Source organism: Martes martes, assembly GCF_963455335.1.
Source record: "Martes martes genome assembly, chromosome: 17".
NCBI lineage: Eukaryota > Metazoa > Chordata > Mammalia > Carnivora > Mustelidae > Martes > Martes martes.
This window is the reverse complement of record NC_137905.1, coordinates 11,205,422-11,222,280: the sequence shown is the minus strand read 5'-3', so window position 1 is coordinate 11,222,280 and position 16,859 is coordinate 11,205,422. Positions and strand designations below refer to the sequence as shown.

General features: G+C 38.1%; 1 protein-coding gene across 6 annotated transcripts in view; it reads left to right on the top strand.

Annotated features, from left to right (window-relative positions):
- CNTNAP4 (contactin associated protein family member 4) overlaps positions 1-16,859 on the top strand; it is a gene marked incomplete at both ends in the record, with an annotated part of 234,878 nt that overhangs the window by 168,919 nt on the left and 49,100 nt on the right. For all 6 annotated transcript variants that reach the window (XM_080828714.1, XM_080828715.1, XM_080828716.1 and 3 more), the window contains 3 exons: positions 461-580; positions 9,405-9,602; positions 13,681-13,837. In XM_080828714.1, the coding sequence (XP_080684840.1) occupies positions 461-580; positions 9,405-9,602; positions 13,681-13,837 (475 nt within the window). The remainder of the gene's footprint in view (positions 1-460; positions 581-9,404; positions 9,603-13,680; positions 13,838-16,859) is intronic.

Sequence of the window (16,859 nt, the reverse complement as noted above, 5' to 3'; positions counted from 1 at the left end):
GGGATTATACTGTTGTGTTTCAGATGTGAGGTTATTACAAGGGGTCACTAAAATTAGAAATTCCAAAGTGGATGTCAAAAGACCCATTAGGATGGATGTCCAAAATGGATGTTACATTATACTTAGAACCATTTTGACATTTAAGACACATACCTTCTCTTTTGTTGTTTTCCCTAATGTAAAAATCAATTTCTATTTGACTAATTAATCTCATGTTCTGTTAGAAAAAGAAATGCCACAGAATTCAACCTCATTCTGCCTTTTTCTGTGTAACCTTTCATCCATATTAATTAAAAAAAAAAAAGAATGAGTTTTGTTTTAAAACATGTTTTAACTTTTTTCCTGGTCAGTAATATACATACTAAATTTCAAAACTTACTGTATTTTGTGTCCAAATTAAAATTTAAGAGACTCATTTTATGCTATTCCATTTATGAAGATCCATTTTTTTTTCTTACAGCTATCTATGAGCAGTCATGTGAAGCCTATAAGCACAGAGGAAATACTTCAGGGTTTTACTATATAGATTCAGATGGAAGTGGTCCCCTGGAGCCCTTTCTTCTATATTGCAATATGACTGGTGAGTTAATCAACTTTCATTTAATAGTTAAATTTGCATGAATGCTTTAAACACACAAATTTAAAATGAAACCAGTAGAAAGTTGACCTACTTTTCAACTTGATTAAAATATATATTGTTCAGTGGAAGAACTTAACAAAAACTTTTTAAAAATAGTTTAAACTTTTAAAAAATAGTTTAATGGTGATGATTTAGAAATGTTTCATTATTTTCAATGAATCTGGTATCTGTGTGGAACATCTCATAATGTATGTATCTTATTAAGTCCCCAAACAAAAAGGACAGACCTTATTTCTTTTAGAAGACTGATACATATGACGGCTTTGAAAAATATTTACCTTTTAAATGTAGGTACACATGACTTGTGTTCTTGAATTCTTTACTTATATAAATTTAAATAGAAGTTAATAGTCGTGGAAAATGTGTTTGATTAAACTCAACATCCATTCATGATAAAAGAGAAGGTGAAAACTCAATAAATTACCAATAGAAGGAAATTGCCTTACTTTGTTAAAAAGTACTAACAAAAAGCTTACAGCACCTATCACACTTTATGGTGAAATAGTGAAAGCTTTACTAACCTTGTTATGAGCATTAACACAAGGATGTCTGCTGTTATCACTCTGTTCACCATTATATTGGAGGTCCTTGCCAGTGCAATAAAACAAGAGAAAGAAAGGGAAGATGTAAGTACTGGAAGGGTAGAACTAAGATTATCATTACTTGTGTATGACCAAGTTATCTATTGATTCTCATTCTTAGTCTATGACTAGGTTATATATTTGTGTGTGTGTGTGTGTGTGTGTGTGTGTGTATCTCCATATACATATATCTGTAGATAAACTATTAAAATTTAGGATGATTACTGGATATCAAATTCATATAAAAATTACCTTCATTTCATTTCTGCATACCAGCAGTAAACAAAATGAAGTTTTAGAAGATTTTATTTTCAATCACATAATAAAATCTCAAATACATGGTAATAAATCTAATGAAAGATATGCATGACTTCTACATAGAAAAGCATAAAATGCTCGAGATAAATTAAAATTCTAAATAAATGAGGAAATATAAAAATCCTATTGGTTAGAACACTCAGTATGGTGTAAATATTAATTCTTCCCATGTGGGTATTGATTTAGTACAAGTCTTAATTAAAATTCCAGTGAGGGGCTTATTTGTTGGTTGATATAACTGTTTTGGTGAAAACTGGCAGGGAGGTTCTAAAATTTATCAGCAAATTTGAAGGGACAGGAAGAACCAAATCAGTCTTGGAGAATAAAGTGGAAGGACTCAACTCTAATAGATATAAAGACATTATACTGACAGGCTAAGTGAAACTGTGTGTGATTGGCGTTAGGAGAAATAAGTACATCTATGGAACACAATAGAGAGTCTATAAACAGATTTCCTCATGTATGGATAGTTGACTTACTGCAAAGTTTGCATTGATTTATAGTGAAGAGAAGGTGGTCTTTCAACCAGTGGTGCTGGTGGAGGCACAGGAGGGGTTGGTTGTATATTAATGTCCTAAAAAGGAATCTTGATCCCTTTGTCACCAAACCCAAAACAATGGATTCTAGATAAACTGTGCTCTCTATTATAGTAGACCTAGCAACAAATGCCCATTTCAATTCAAATTTAATTAAAACTAATTAATAAAACTAAATAAATAGAAACACATTTTAAAAATTAAAACTTAAATTAATAAAAATAAGATTAAATTAAATGCCCTTTTTTTTTTTCAGTCTCACTGGTCACACTTTCATTGCTCAGCAGCCACCTATTATATCACTGCAGAAAGTTTACACTGAATAGCACTGCGTCAGGAAGTCACAGTTTTCTGGAGCAAAACACACAGAAAAAGGAAACACTAAATTGAAGTAGGAGGTGTTTCAGAGGAGGATTCACTGCTTAAGATCAGGCAGTGAATATCTGGGGAGAGAATGTTCCAAGCAAAGGAAATAGCAAGTACTAAGTCCTGAGAGCAGTGCTCTTGCCAGGTGCATTGAGAAAACAGCAACTAATCTAGTGTGGTTGGAGTATGGCAAGTAATCGACAAGTAGTGGGAGAACAAGAGTCAAGGCAGGGCCAGGAGGGGAAGTCTCATTACTCTGAATGAGACGAGAAGACACCAGGGAGTTTTAAGCAATGATAGATGCCATCTGACTGCATTTGATGGGATCATGATAGCGCCTATGTCAGGAAGTGCCCATCTAGGAACACTCATACACACACTCATATGCACCCCCCATATGCATGGATATATTTATAAGGTATAGATCTATATGTATGCGTATATAATGTATGTCCATCTGTATGTCTGTAACAGGAGTAGAGATCTGCTTGGAGACCAGTTCAAGTAGTGCAAGAGTCCATGCAAGATGATGGTAGCAGCTTGCACTGGATTATAGCAGTATGGATGGGGGAGAGGGGTTCGACCTTCTCATTCAATACATGTCAGGTGTGAGAAAACAAAAGAAAACAAAAATAACACCACATTTTGACTTGGGCCACTAGAGTAATTGGGTCGCCATTATTTAAGATGTGGTCATAAAAGGTTTGAACAGGGAGCACCTGGGTGGCTCAGTTGGTTAGGCGTCCAACTCTTGGTTTCAGCTCAGGGTTCGGGTCATGATCTCAGCGTTGTGAGAATGAGCTCTGCATTGGGTTCTGCGCTGGCTCAGCACTGGGTTTGAAGCCTACTTAAGATGCTCTCTCTCCCTCTACCCCTCCCTACAAAAGAAAGAAAAGAAAGGTAAGGAAAAGAAAAAGTTTGAGGGGAAAGACCAGCAGCTCCATTTTATACAGTTTGAGTTTGACATGTCTGTGATACATTCAAAGGAGATACTGAGAAGGCAGTTGAACACGGGAGCAAGAGTTCCTTTGTATTAATGTGTAATTCTAAAAACTGGAGGATGGTGGTAAAACCATGGCAACGGATATTTAGGGAAATTAGAAGATTAGAATGTATCTTCAGGGATTTTTTCATATCACACAACCAGGTGGCTTCCATTTGCTTTCACCATTGTTGAAGACATTGTACGCAGATAATCCAGTTAGGGACAGCTAAGTGTCTTCCGCCACCCTGGAATATTGAAATACATTTACACTAAGTGTTTTGTAAATGTCTATAGATGTCCACGAGCACCTTGATTTAGGGGGTGCAAATAAACTGTCCTGAGTAGGCGACTCTCAAATAATGAGGACCTGTAAATAATGAGTATTGGGTGTATATATATACACACACACTCACACATGTATGATATCTTTCTATGGAATAATTCCAGAATTTATAGGCCATGTGAACTTACGTTATCTACATGATAAGGCAGTTATCATTTTCATTTTATTGAATGAATTATTCCATTTTTATTAAATCAACATTTACCTCGTCATATTACTTTATCAGTTATGTGCCTTATTTCAGTCAGTGAAGTCTCATGCTGACTCTGTAACAATTCTGAGAGACACGGAGGAAATATGTATATCCATACAGAGAGAGGTGACAGGTGTTTCAGCAAAATTTTCAGAAAGCATTGATGCAAAAGAGGACATTCACAACATTTAAAGCCATTTGAAAAGCAAGCCATTGAAGGCAGAGACACAGATAATCCAGTTAGGAGACAGCTAAGTATCTTCAGAGACCCCGGAATACTGAAATACATTTACACTAAAGTGACAATCCCAGAATGTAACAATCCAGTGAAAAATAATGTCACAGCTTGAAACGTTTCCTATTGATCTGGTTTTGCAAATGAGGAAAGCAGGGAGGTTGGGTAAAGCAGGCTAAAGAATCATTAGGGAGCGATGAGGGACTAAAACCCCTTTTCTCCCAGCCTGAACATTTTTCCACTAGAAAAGGCTATGTTCTATCAGTGTCTCATTGCTTGTAGCCAATAACATATTTTCTAGTTATATAAATCAAGTGTAATAATTACAAAAAGAAGACAAAATGCTGAATCAGTTACTTGCAGCTGTGTAACTTCAAAAAAATCCCGTTATGAGTCTAGAATTAGTGTCAAGCAAATGATTCCAAGTGGATTTAAATACCTTGAAGCGTTACCAGCTAAAAACTACAAAGGAAACTTCTTTTGAATGGATAATTTCCCAAACTCTGTTAAAGACAGAAAATTCTTTCTAAATACAGTATTGTAAATATAATTTAAAAAATAAGTAGGCAGGATAACATGAATCCCAGTGGCTCTCCCTGCAGAAATGTACTAGGCTTTTTTCTTCTACATGAAATCCACTGCTTTTTCTATAATGTAATGGTTTTATGTTCAAGATATTTCTCATTTCACACATCGCCTTGTCAGGACAGTTGTTTCAGGGGGGGAGAGAATGATGAGTGCTAAAGCTCTCAGACTTTGGTGACGATGCCAGTTCCCTGGTTTAAACTCCCTCTGGCCAAGATGTCAAGGTGCCACCAAGATGCCTGGATTGAGTTTTGCTGACTCGGTAAATTGGAGGACCAAGGCCGGGTTCCTGCCCTCCGAACAAGCTCTCCGTGCGCTTCTGAGACAGGAGCTCCTGAGACCATTCCCTGGGAAGGCTGGAGAGTCTGAGATTTATAACAACAGAATTCTTTTTACTTTAGGGATTCCAACAATAAGGCCTGCTTGTTAGCTCTGAGAGTTAATAACTAACGATCGTTATTCAGATGCAGCCTTGTTTATACCAAGCTTTGCTCCCCAATGCTGGCTGTTTTTCCCTTTCATCACCCAGGCTTTCCTGAACACAGCACTTCCTCCCTGACCTCCCAGCTTTTAATCACATCTATCACCACCCCCTCGCCCCTTAATCCTGAAGGAACACAAGGTCTGCAACTGTGTTGCTTAAACAGCACGTTTTTTTCTTTACACTGTTATCATGCCAGAAAACAGCAGCCGGCAGAAGATAAATCAAGTTCTTAATTACTCAGGTGCTTTACATACAATCTATATACTAGAAATCTCTTCAGGGAGACACACTGGTAGACCCAAACTGCCTTTCAATTTTTGAGTGTATTTATTAAATTTCATAGATTTTCCTGCCCGTCGCAGCTGTCTTTCCTGACTCGTGTCTCCGTGTCTCCTCTCTCAGCATTTGGGTAAAGGACAGTTTTCAAAAAAATAAATAAATGAATAAAATCTCACACAGATATAAAAATAAAAACTAAAACCCACATTTTAAAGATTTCGTCTAATACTTTATTAATGAGGAAACTGGTAAGATGTCACAATCAGTTCAAAGGAGAATCGAAGAACCAGACATATGTGTACGTCAGTGATACTGAAATTAATGTGCAAATAGAGGCGGTACTGGCTTCTTCCGCAGTGGGTATGGAGGAGGGGAGTCCATTGAACCTCTGCCAGGCGGAATTTGCTGGTGTGTGGACAATAGTTTGTTGTTGTGAGGAGACAATGCCTTGCTTGCTAAGCAAATAAGTAAATGAGGCAAATAAATTAATAAAAAAATTAAGTAAATCTGGAAGCCTGTGTTAAAGGATCATTTCATATAAATATGTCTTGGAAGTTAGAGATAGTGACTTTCTCTGCAGAGATTAGAAGGTTTATCTCCCCCAGATGTATTTGTCTACATGCTAAAAGTGACCCAAAAAAACAAAAATAAAACAAAAAACCTATGGACCGGTGCCTCTCCTCAGAGATCTGTTGCATTCCAGAGCCAGAATTCCTCTCTCCCTCTGTGAAGGGGAGGTGAAGATGTGCCAGCCATCCCCTCTAACCTCCAAGTCTCATAATTTGAGGGTTTCTTCTCTCTCTCTCTCTTTAAAGATTTTATTTATTTGAGAGAGAGAGAGCGCGTACACACATAAGCAGGGGAGGGGGCAGAAAGAGAGGGAGAAGCAGACTTCCTGCTGAGCAGGGACCCCCAAACATGGGGGGCTTGATCCCAGGACCCCCGATGAGATCATGACCTGAGCTAAAGTCAGACACCCAACAGACTGAGCCACCCAGGCGCCCCGGGGGTTTCCTTTCATGGTGGGACTCCAGCATGCCCAGGGGCATCTGGCACTCCTCTCTCAGCCCCTGGGAAACTGGGCCATGGAAAACAGATGCTGCTAGCATTTTCTATGAGCAGGTGGTCCCTGATCCAGGGACTCTGTGTCTGTTAACGTAGCTCTCCAGCGCCCGTCGACAGCTAGATCTGTCTGGATAGATATACATACATGGATATAATTCATATAGGAGGCAAGATAACTGGTTAACTTGCAAGTAGGATAACATCTCATACCCTTCATAGTTTCAGACTTATTAATATGCGGAACTAAATTTACAATTTACGAAGTTCTAAAGCAGCTAAAAGGCACTGAAAGTCTCACGGCACCATAGAGCCAGTACTCTAGTCTGGACGACACAGTGCGTTTACTCCTTTATTCCCACATTTCTTTAATGTCTTCTGCATGTTGTGCTGAGCCCCTGTGCTGTGTGCTACAGATAGACTATGATAGCAAATCAGGAACTATCACTCTTCTCCTAGAGCCTACAGACAAGGGGAGAAGACCCAAAGAATAAATCACAAAATGCTGAATTACAAATTGTGAGGAAGTCTGTGTCTTTTACAGTTATAATTTCTGAATATCAGGTAATGCAGTCATGTCTGAAAACGCAGTAAAGAGGCCCCGGGGTAATAATTGTGAGAGATTCCCCTGTTAGCAAAGCACAAATGAGATTTGGAGCATGGCTGCTGGGTGCTCATTTCCAGTGTTCCTAACCTATGGTGATGATTCTCTTGTCTCTGCTTTGCCCTGGAAATCTCGAGATCTCATAAGTGCAGCATCTGTTTAACCTTCTGTTTTGTAGCACTTTTTATTAGAAAACGAAAACACTTACAGAAACTACCATAATACTGAAATTTTAGGATGTCCAAAAGAGAGATATTTCCATGTGCTGTCCTTTAAGGGTTGTCCGGTGCCTCGGCCTTGATTTAAATTTACAGCACCTTAAAAGACCTTTGGAACCGAGTGTTAATTGTGACCCAGTGGACGCTGAATGCCAGGGAAGGCCCGCTCGCTGTAACGCAAAAGGCAGAGACAAAGGCCTCGGGCAGGTGTGTTGTCCTGCTCCTTTGGTGGCTGCTCAGAGTCGAACTTCCTCATGCAGGCCCTTGATTTACCACCAGGAAAGAAGAATGTTCATTGAACAACAGCAAAAAAAAAAAAAAAAAAAAACAGAGTCCAGTGGAGGTTAGGCTAACAGATTTGTCTGGTTAATAATCCTAAACTTCTAATAGCCAGGGTTGAGTTGGCTAAAATCGGAGAATTTCAAACCTACCCTTTGTCTCCTGTGTTCTGCCACTTTATTTTCTAAAATTTGGAGACGGCGTCTCAGATTTTAACTGACTTTTCATAAGCTCACATTCCACCCTGCAACTCAAATATCCTGATGGTCTCTATGCCATATCACTCACTGTCTGGCCATCCATAGTTAATGCCATTAGCTTATGTATCATGTCCTCTTGAAGGAAATTAATTTGCTGATAAAGCTCTAGGGTGAGCCGAAATGCAAGACAGCAATAGAAGTAACAGCTATTATTTCCAAGAAAAATAATGATGTGCACAGGGAAGGCAATAAGGCTGTCAAAGTTGTCTCCTGTCTTATTTAGCGGACCTCTCTATTCAGAATTCTGGTGACCTGGAGAGGGCTGGGAGTGGTATTTCTTACCTTGTTCTGATTGCCGATCCATGTGAATGTGTTCGCTAAAGAGAGGGGAGGAAATTCTCCCTACTGTTTTCCTCCAATTTGGAATAGTCCTCTGCAATGCAGAAGAGTTATGTGACTTAACAGCTTATATATAGCAGGGTTTTGACAACTTCCAGTCTGTTTCTTACCTATTAAATCAGAGGCCTTTTGATTAATCTGTTCATGTGCCTGCATCTATCACAATAAATATAATGTGAAGTCAATTCCTAGAGAAGTTGAAGGCTAGATACAATATGCCTATCTTCTGCTACAAACACTGTAGGATTTTTATTTCATTTAATAATTTTAGTAATCATTATGATGTTTGATGTTCAGGTGTCAATGGCTATTATGCTAGTAAGTACTCAGAGGTACTTTATTTTGTGAGTTAGTTGAGTTGCTGCTGCTGCGTCAGATAGGTTCAGCCCAAGGGGTAACTTCCTATGGCCCTGCATCATGGTGCACATCACACAAGACCAAAATGAATATTTAAAATTCAATTTAAAAAGAAATTGATGTGCACTCATAATTAAATGTTGTCTGAAGAGAGAGATATATATATAGGCCATAAAAAATGACTTTCCTTTTGCTGGTAATAGGAATGATTTTTAAGAGCAGAAAAGTCATTGCTTACATTATGTAGTTTAAAATATTTTAGAAATTCAAAGATACACTTTTTTTTTAAATTGTAACATCCCTGAATTTGGGGTGTGTCAGTAATCAACAATGCCTTAGAAATATGATAGGCAACTATTTTTTTTCTAAAATAAAATAAAACAAAAACATATCTTTAAAAAGTAGAATATTAGATTCAGTGAAATGAAATGTCTCACAAATTTTAATAATTCGTTTCCTTAGTATTTTTCACCATAAACATTTTCTGGTTAAATTAGCAACAAAGAGTAAAATAAAATCATTGCAAATGCATGGCAGTTGTATAAACTTCAGGGAAAAGAATCACTTCAGATAATTTAAAAATTTTAAGAATCCATTTGTGTTGATTCTACCTCTAAGAGAGGTTTGATGACTAGAAAAATTTGACTCAGATAAAAGGTGATTTTGATTTTCTTTATTTATTTTAACTTTTGCAGAGTAGTGATGGTCTCCTCTCTTTCTTCCCCATTTCTGCATACAAGAAACTGCATGGACCGTCATACAGCACAATGGCTCTGACTTAACAAGAGTCAGAAACACTAACCCAGAGAACCCATACGCTGGGTTTTTCGAGTACGTGGCCAGCATGGAGCAGCTCCAGGCCACAATTAACCTTGCGGAGCACTGTGAACAGGAGCTTACCTACTACTGCAAGAAGTCACGACTTGTCAATAAACAAGGTAAGGAAACTGAGGCATCTGTCCTGCCGCGCGCATTGCACCATGAACTTGACTTCAACAGCTCCTGTGGATTTTAATGATGCCAAGGCGGTGGCATTTGGCCACTGAGAGTGTCTGCCCCCTATACGCTTAGCAAACATGTCACAGTCTGGAAGCCACAGCAATGCTTTGGCCTGAAGAAAAGAACAAGGTCAATTTACGCTGAGCTTTGTTCAAGGTCTTGATTGCCTTCGGAGTCTCTTCGTGGCCTTCATCACATAATGCTTCGTTCGCATGAATGAATGAACGAAAAGGGCTTCATTCGGATCCTGGATGGATGCTCAGTGTTCGTCCCTTATAAAGGGCAAGTGACATATATGGTTTGTTCTGTCATGCAAAAGAACTAATGAAAATATGACTTACTTTTCTGAAAGTGACTATTCTGTGGGACTCTTTTTCAGGGATTGTTGGCAGTTATCCTCTGGGTAAAACTGTAAATTAGAATAGGCTGCTGGAAACAGTTTATTCAGCAATTTAAGTAGGAATTTGAAAACCTCTTTTTAACTCTTTCTTTTATTCTGCTTTTAGTAGCACCTAAATTCTGTTTTTGGTCTTGTTTCCGCTTTAGAACATCTCATCATGTGACAATATCTTGGTCTCCCGGTTCTGCCTTAGTGTGGGCTTTTCTGATGCTCTTGAATGACTGCAGGAGCTTTCCAGCTGGTCTCCCGTGGGCATCTCTCCATACCTTCTCACCATCCAGCATGCACTCCAAAATATTCGTCTTTATGATGGGAATTAACCTCTAAGAAATACTGCTTCATCATGACACACTTTTCTACTTAGGAAGCCTGGTGCCTTCCTCTTCACTGTCTGTCCTTAAAACAGACTCTACTCTCTGGATATCACAAGTGCATATTCTGGACCCACACCCTGGTTATGCCAATTTCATGCCACTCCCCGACACACTGTTTTCTAGCAGCAATATCGAGGTATATTTTTCTTTAGAAATTAGAGAAAGTTCTAAGACATCAGCACAATAAAGCCACTTAGTGAATGTTTACCCCTATTTGTAATCTTAAGAGAGATCCATAGCATGACAAGAATTTTAAAAGACATACATTTCTTATGTGACTATCATATGTCGTGTGGGTCAAGCAAAAAAGATTTTGAACTCTTGGGACGACATTTCAATCTGTTGTTTCTAGTTAAGCACCTCTTCTACTTACTCTCCACCCACAGAGTACAACCAGATTATTCTCTCCGTTTTGCCTGCCTTCACACCTCCTCCTCCTGGTTTTCCTCCTCCTCCTTCTATTTCAGAAGGTTCTTATTTGGACTTTCACCCCCACCAACCCTTCCCATCTTGCCGGTCTTCCCTCAAATCTTATCCCCCTGAAACCTCAATCCCATTTGTGAATGACCATCTGAGAGTTGTAGTGAGAAGAGCATAGGATTTAAAGCAGGAAGAGCTGTAAGTTCAAATTCCAGGGCTCTCATTGATTAAGTAGAGAGTTTGGAGAGATTAGTCTTTATCAGCCTTTGCTTGCTCTTCTATGGCACAGGGCCAGTCATGGGGTGTGGCAGTGATTGGGTGGCACGACATGACACATACAAATTGCCTGAAGTGAGCGTTTCTCTTCCTGGCTCTCTGGGGCATCATGGTTATAGTTAACATAGCAGTTTCCGTATGCAACGGATGGTTCAGTTGTTCATTGTTGCTAAACATTGATCTTGGAATCTAAAATAAAGATAAACAAATATGTAAGTGTATTCTAAGAGAATGAGAATCTTAATCATAGAAGGATAAATGAATGGGATGCAAAAGATGAACGGAATTGCTTAAGTAGAAAAGAAAGACCAAAGGGAAGACAAACATCAAAGTCACAAATGAACCAAACTCTGGAAGAACCAGAAAACAAAATCCCCGCAGGGTTAGTGAGCAAGCCCACACAAAGAGGACAATATAGAGCGTGAAGGAACGCCTACCTTCATGGCCACTGGTGCCCATGTATCTTTTACTAAGACTCCCACATGTTTCAGCCAGGCTTGAGAGCCACTAGTAAAGAAAATAACTTCTAGAAAAGGCCATTGAACAAGGGATGATGGTAATTGTTAAATACACAGATTTTGTTCAAGTCCCTCACCCTAGAATTCATGTAGAATGATCCTGAGTTGGAAAAGAGAGAACAGTTTGGAATTTGAGTTCACAATGAAGAATAGGAAGGAAGTGTCAGACAAGTTAAATTTACAGTTTCAGATCTTGAAGATACTGAAGTTTTAAGTAATAGTGGTGCCATTATTGTGAATGAATAAGGTGGGGTGTGTATGTAAATAAATGTTTAGCAGCCTGTGGAGCTGTGACTCAGCACATTGAAAAGATGGCCAATGTGGATACTCAAGTCCTTTGGGATTTTAACTCAGGAAGTGGAATGTCTGACCATGATCACCGATTGTTTGTAATTTTAATTTTTTCAAAGATTTTATTTATTTATTTGAGAGAGGAGTATGCGTCCATAAGCAGGGGTGGCAGCAGGCCGAGGGAGAGGGAGAAGCAGGCTCCCCACTGAGCAGGAAGCCCTGTTGAGTCTCTATCCCAGGACCCTGGGATCATGACCTGAACTGAAGGCAGTGGCTTAACTGACTGAGCCACCCAGGTGTCCCTTATACTTTTAATTTTTAACTTAAAAATTTCTCATGATTTTCTTCATTCTTTCTTATACTTATTTAAATTGTTTAGGATGCTTCAAAAAGTCTTAAAGGGAACCAAATGTACTTGGTACCTTTAAAACATTCAGTGGTTTCTGTTTTATAGGGAAGATTGGAAATTTAGAGCGACAGTATTGTTCAATATTTAAGAATACTTTATTTTCTTTTTAATCTACAAACGTAATGTTTTAAGCAGTATATTGAAAAATTTATATTAAATGTTTCAAGATGGTTTCACCTTCTGTTGATGACTTAATCCTGCAATTAAAAAAAAGATGAATAATCTTGATTTTAATGTCTTTGTCCAAACTTTCAATTAACTTGAGTTTTTTGGCATGATATATGCTGGTATGTATAGTAACACTGAGAGAAAGGTTGTTGGCATTAGTAGAGGTTCAATCTAACAGTAAGTTGTTATAAGCATTGGCATTCTCAGGTAAGTCCCAGATTTTCAGCAGGGCTCATGGCAATAACTTAAAAGTTTTGAAAGTCAACAGAAAAATGATCTAACACCTTTGAGGAGCTGACTGATTTGATGTCACATTCTTCTATTGCTCTGATTCTCAAATGACTATGATTTTTCCTCTCTACCTATTGTTTTTTCCGAAGACAGATGGCCTGCATTCCTCACCTGAATGTTCTGTCTGTTCTTTGCTCTCGTTCTTTGGCATCATGTTTAGTCGTAACTCTGAGAAGGAGCTGGAAGCTGAACATTCATCATAGGAAGAAATGCATTTGGCTAAGGGAAATTTTGTTTTTGAGTATAGTGTTTGCTTCAGGCATAAAGATCTTTCAGTGTTATTTCTGTAGTCTCCAAATAAATAGCCAGGCCTTTAAATGGGAGGGAAAAAATACATACTTCCAAAAAATCATAATAAGGGAGCGCCATATCATGCCTAATGTTTAAGAAACAGCTAATATGTTTTTAGCCAATAAATATATTGAGATCAATCACTGACTTTCTGTAACTTTCCATAATGTTTTAATGGGCATTTCATGATCTCAAGTCAAGTTTGTTCCTGATATGTTAATTACTGTGATTTATATTTTGAGGTCTCCTTGTTTCAGAAATTATTTTTAAAGAAATTACATATGTGAACTGCTCTCAAAACATTTTTAAGTACCATGCCTGAACTACATAGGAACTGCTGATTTCTTTCCTACTTAAGGAAAAATACATTGACCATTTAAGCTTAAATAATAAAACACTCTTTTAAAAGCTTTCTTAAGGCAATGCCATCAATAGCCATGTTTGGAATATCACTGCATCAGATCAGTCTTTCTTTGCCTCCTCTTGCTCTTTTGAATGATTTGGGGAGGAGGGTTTGGCCTGGGCTGGAAGGCTGCGGGGTATAGAGCAGATGTCCCATTTCTCACATTTGTCTTTCAGATGGAAGCCCTCTGAGCTGGTGGGTTGGAAGAACCAATGAAACACAAACGTACTGGGGAGGTTCTTTGCCTGATCCTCAGAAATGTACTTGTGGATTAGAAGGGAACTGCATTGATTCTCAGTATTACTGCAACTGTGATGCTGACCGGAATGAATGGTGATTTCCGTATGATTTCCTTATGCAAAATAAAGTTTATTTTTAAAAATGATTTGCTCAGACTATTTAGTGTAGTGAGGCAGATACTGAACAAATGAGCACAGTGAAGAAATTAGATAGAGGTGTATTTTGGTGAAATCTGTTACAATTAATCTGAATCCTAAATGTTAAGACCAGTAGTTTTTTATTTGAATTTTTTGTAATGGACCATACATCATTACATTTTATTTTTGTAATAGAATGAAAGGGAGACATTTTTTTTTAATATTTTTTCTTCATTGTAAGTCAGTTATCATTTTCTTTAAAATTAAGTGTAATTGAGAATTCTGTTATTCTCAAAATATATTTACAGGCATTAATTATAAAAGCACATTTCTTCAGTAATCTGCCTATAAAACCTTTAAACAGGTAAACTTAGAATTTCTCACAGTTATTTGAACATGTAGCTCTTTAATTTTTTTTTAAGGATAATTTTTAAAGGATTTTTATAAAAACACCTACTTAAAGAAAGTGGGGAATAACCAAATGTTGGGGGGGCTGGACCCTAGAAAGAATAGAATCCAAGTGGATGAGATTGATGTTTACCTGCCTTTTCCCATGAGGGTGCTGACCAGACCACATGCCATGACGTGGTTAGGACTCTAAGGGAATACTAGATCTTTTTGGCTTGAGGTATCCAAAGACAGAGTTTGGGGCTGCCAAAATGACTAAATATTGAGAAGGGAATAGAAATCTCAGAAAGAAGAAAGCTACCTGGGGGGAGTTCACTCTACCAACTCCACTCAGATCCCTGGCTGCCCTGTGCATGTGAAATGCAAACGTACTTGGGAGGTTCTTTGCCTGATCCTCAGAAATGTACTTGTGGATTGGAAGGGAACTGCATTGATTCTCAGTATTACTGCAGCTTGATGCTGACTGGAATCAATGGTGATTTCCATATGATTTCCTTTGCACATGCACAGGGAAGGTTTCTAGAAATCACGCAGACAGCTACAGCTGGAAAACTGAACAAGCTTTAGAGACATTTCCGTGACTACTACCAGAAGAGAGACAGAATTTGGAGTTTAAGTCTCATTAATTGAGACAGGCTTGTAAACCCCTTAGCTTTCCAGAGAAATGACAGAAGGTTCGTGTCTTCACAGCAAAGACTGTGTAACAAAACAGTATGACTGAACACTAAGAACACAACTGATGCCGGCCCACCTAAGATGGTATAAAACCAAACCTCCACAATTTATTGTGATAAGACTGTGCTTTACCTGTGGGGGGAGGGGTGCGGGGAGTTTTTAGAAAATGGTAACAGAATCCAAAGTCTCTATAGTGTATCACCCATAATATTCAGAATATTATAACAATTGTTACATATTCCAAAAAAGGGTAAATTTGATCTGAAGTCAAGAAAAATGATAGTAGTTATTAGAAATAGACCCTGGAACACTGATGTTTGATTAGTAGGCAAAACCTTTAAAGCGGCTTATTGTAAACATGCCTGAAGACTTAAATGTAAAAATAACCACAACGAGTGAAGAGAGGGCGTATCAAGCAGATAAATGAGAACTGTATTCAAGAAGCAAATACATTTTGGAATAGGAAAGCAAAACATCTGAAGAGAAAACTTCACTGGATGGACTTGAATATAAGATCTAGCAGAAGAAATCTTCAATGAACCTGAAGACAACTTAATTGAAATCATTTAATCTGAAGAACATGGCAGGTAGGGTGGGGGGAGGTTTGGAAGAAAAACTAACAGAACCTTTGTGGATTTTGAGAAAATATCAGTGCTTTAATAGGCAAGAAATCAGAGTCCCTGAAGGATGAGAAATAAAACACGGCAAAAACTGTGCAGAAACGGTAGCTGGAAATTTCTCAAATTTGTTTAATAAACGTCTGTGGTAGCAATTCTCTGAGATGGCCCTCCATGATCCACACGGCCTATCATTCACACCACTGTGTGATTTCCTCCCTGTGAGTGTCACCTGGACCTTGTGACTTGCTTCAAATAAATAAAATATGATAAAACGGATGAGAATCACTTCTGAGATTAGGTTACAAAAGACTGTGACCTCTGATTTCCTTGCAACTCTTTCCCTGACTCTTGTTTTGATAAAGCAATCTGCCGTGTTGTCTCCTGGGGAGAGGCCAGGTGGCAAGGAATGGAGGGTGACCTTCAACCAATAGTGAAGAGCCAAGGCCCTCAGTCCATCCATTGGCAAGGAACAGACTACTGCCAACAACCAACCACTGGAGCGAGCTTGGAAGCAGGTCCTTCCCCTGTCAAGCCCAGAGATGATGGCAGTTGTCGCCAACACTTTGGTTATAGCCTGGGAGGGGCTCTGAGCCAGAGTATCCTGTTAAGATATGCCCAGATTCTTGACACACAGAAACTGTAGATCATAAATGTTGTTTTAAGTCACTAAGTTATAGGATAATTTGTTATTCCATAGTGGATACATAATACAACATCAATGTACAGATTCCAGACACTCAGAGAATCTGAAGCAGAATGAAAACAGAGAAAAGCACACCCTGGATTATTGTTCAGACTACTAAAAAAAACAAAACAACAAAACAACAACAACAATAATCAAGATAAATATTTTGAAAGCAGCCAGTTGGATAGATATAGTGGAATACATTCCATGCAGGGGAACAAAGATACAAATGAAGGCTGACTTCTCAGCAAACGCACAGGTCAGAAGACAATGGAATGATATCTGTAATGTGTTGAAAGAGAAAGCAGTGTCAACCTAGAATTCTATACAAAACAAATAGATGTTTAAAAAATGAAAGTAAAATAAAGTCCTTTTCAGATTAAACAAATGCTGAATTTATTACCAGCAGAACTGCGTTGTGTGAAATACAAAAATTCCATAGGCTAAAGAGAAATAATGTCAGATGAAAACTCAGATCTTTGGGAAGGAATGAAGAACACTGGAAATCATGACTGTGTCATTAAATAGAAAATCCAGGCTTTAAATTCTTTTTTGTAACTAAAAAATTAAAATTTACTGTCTAGCTGTAT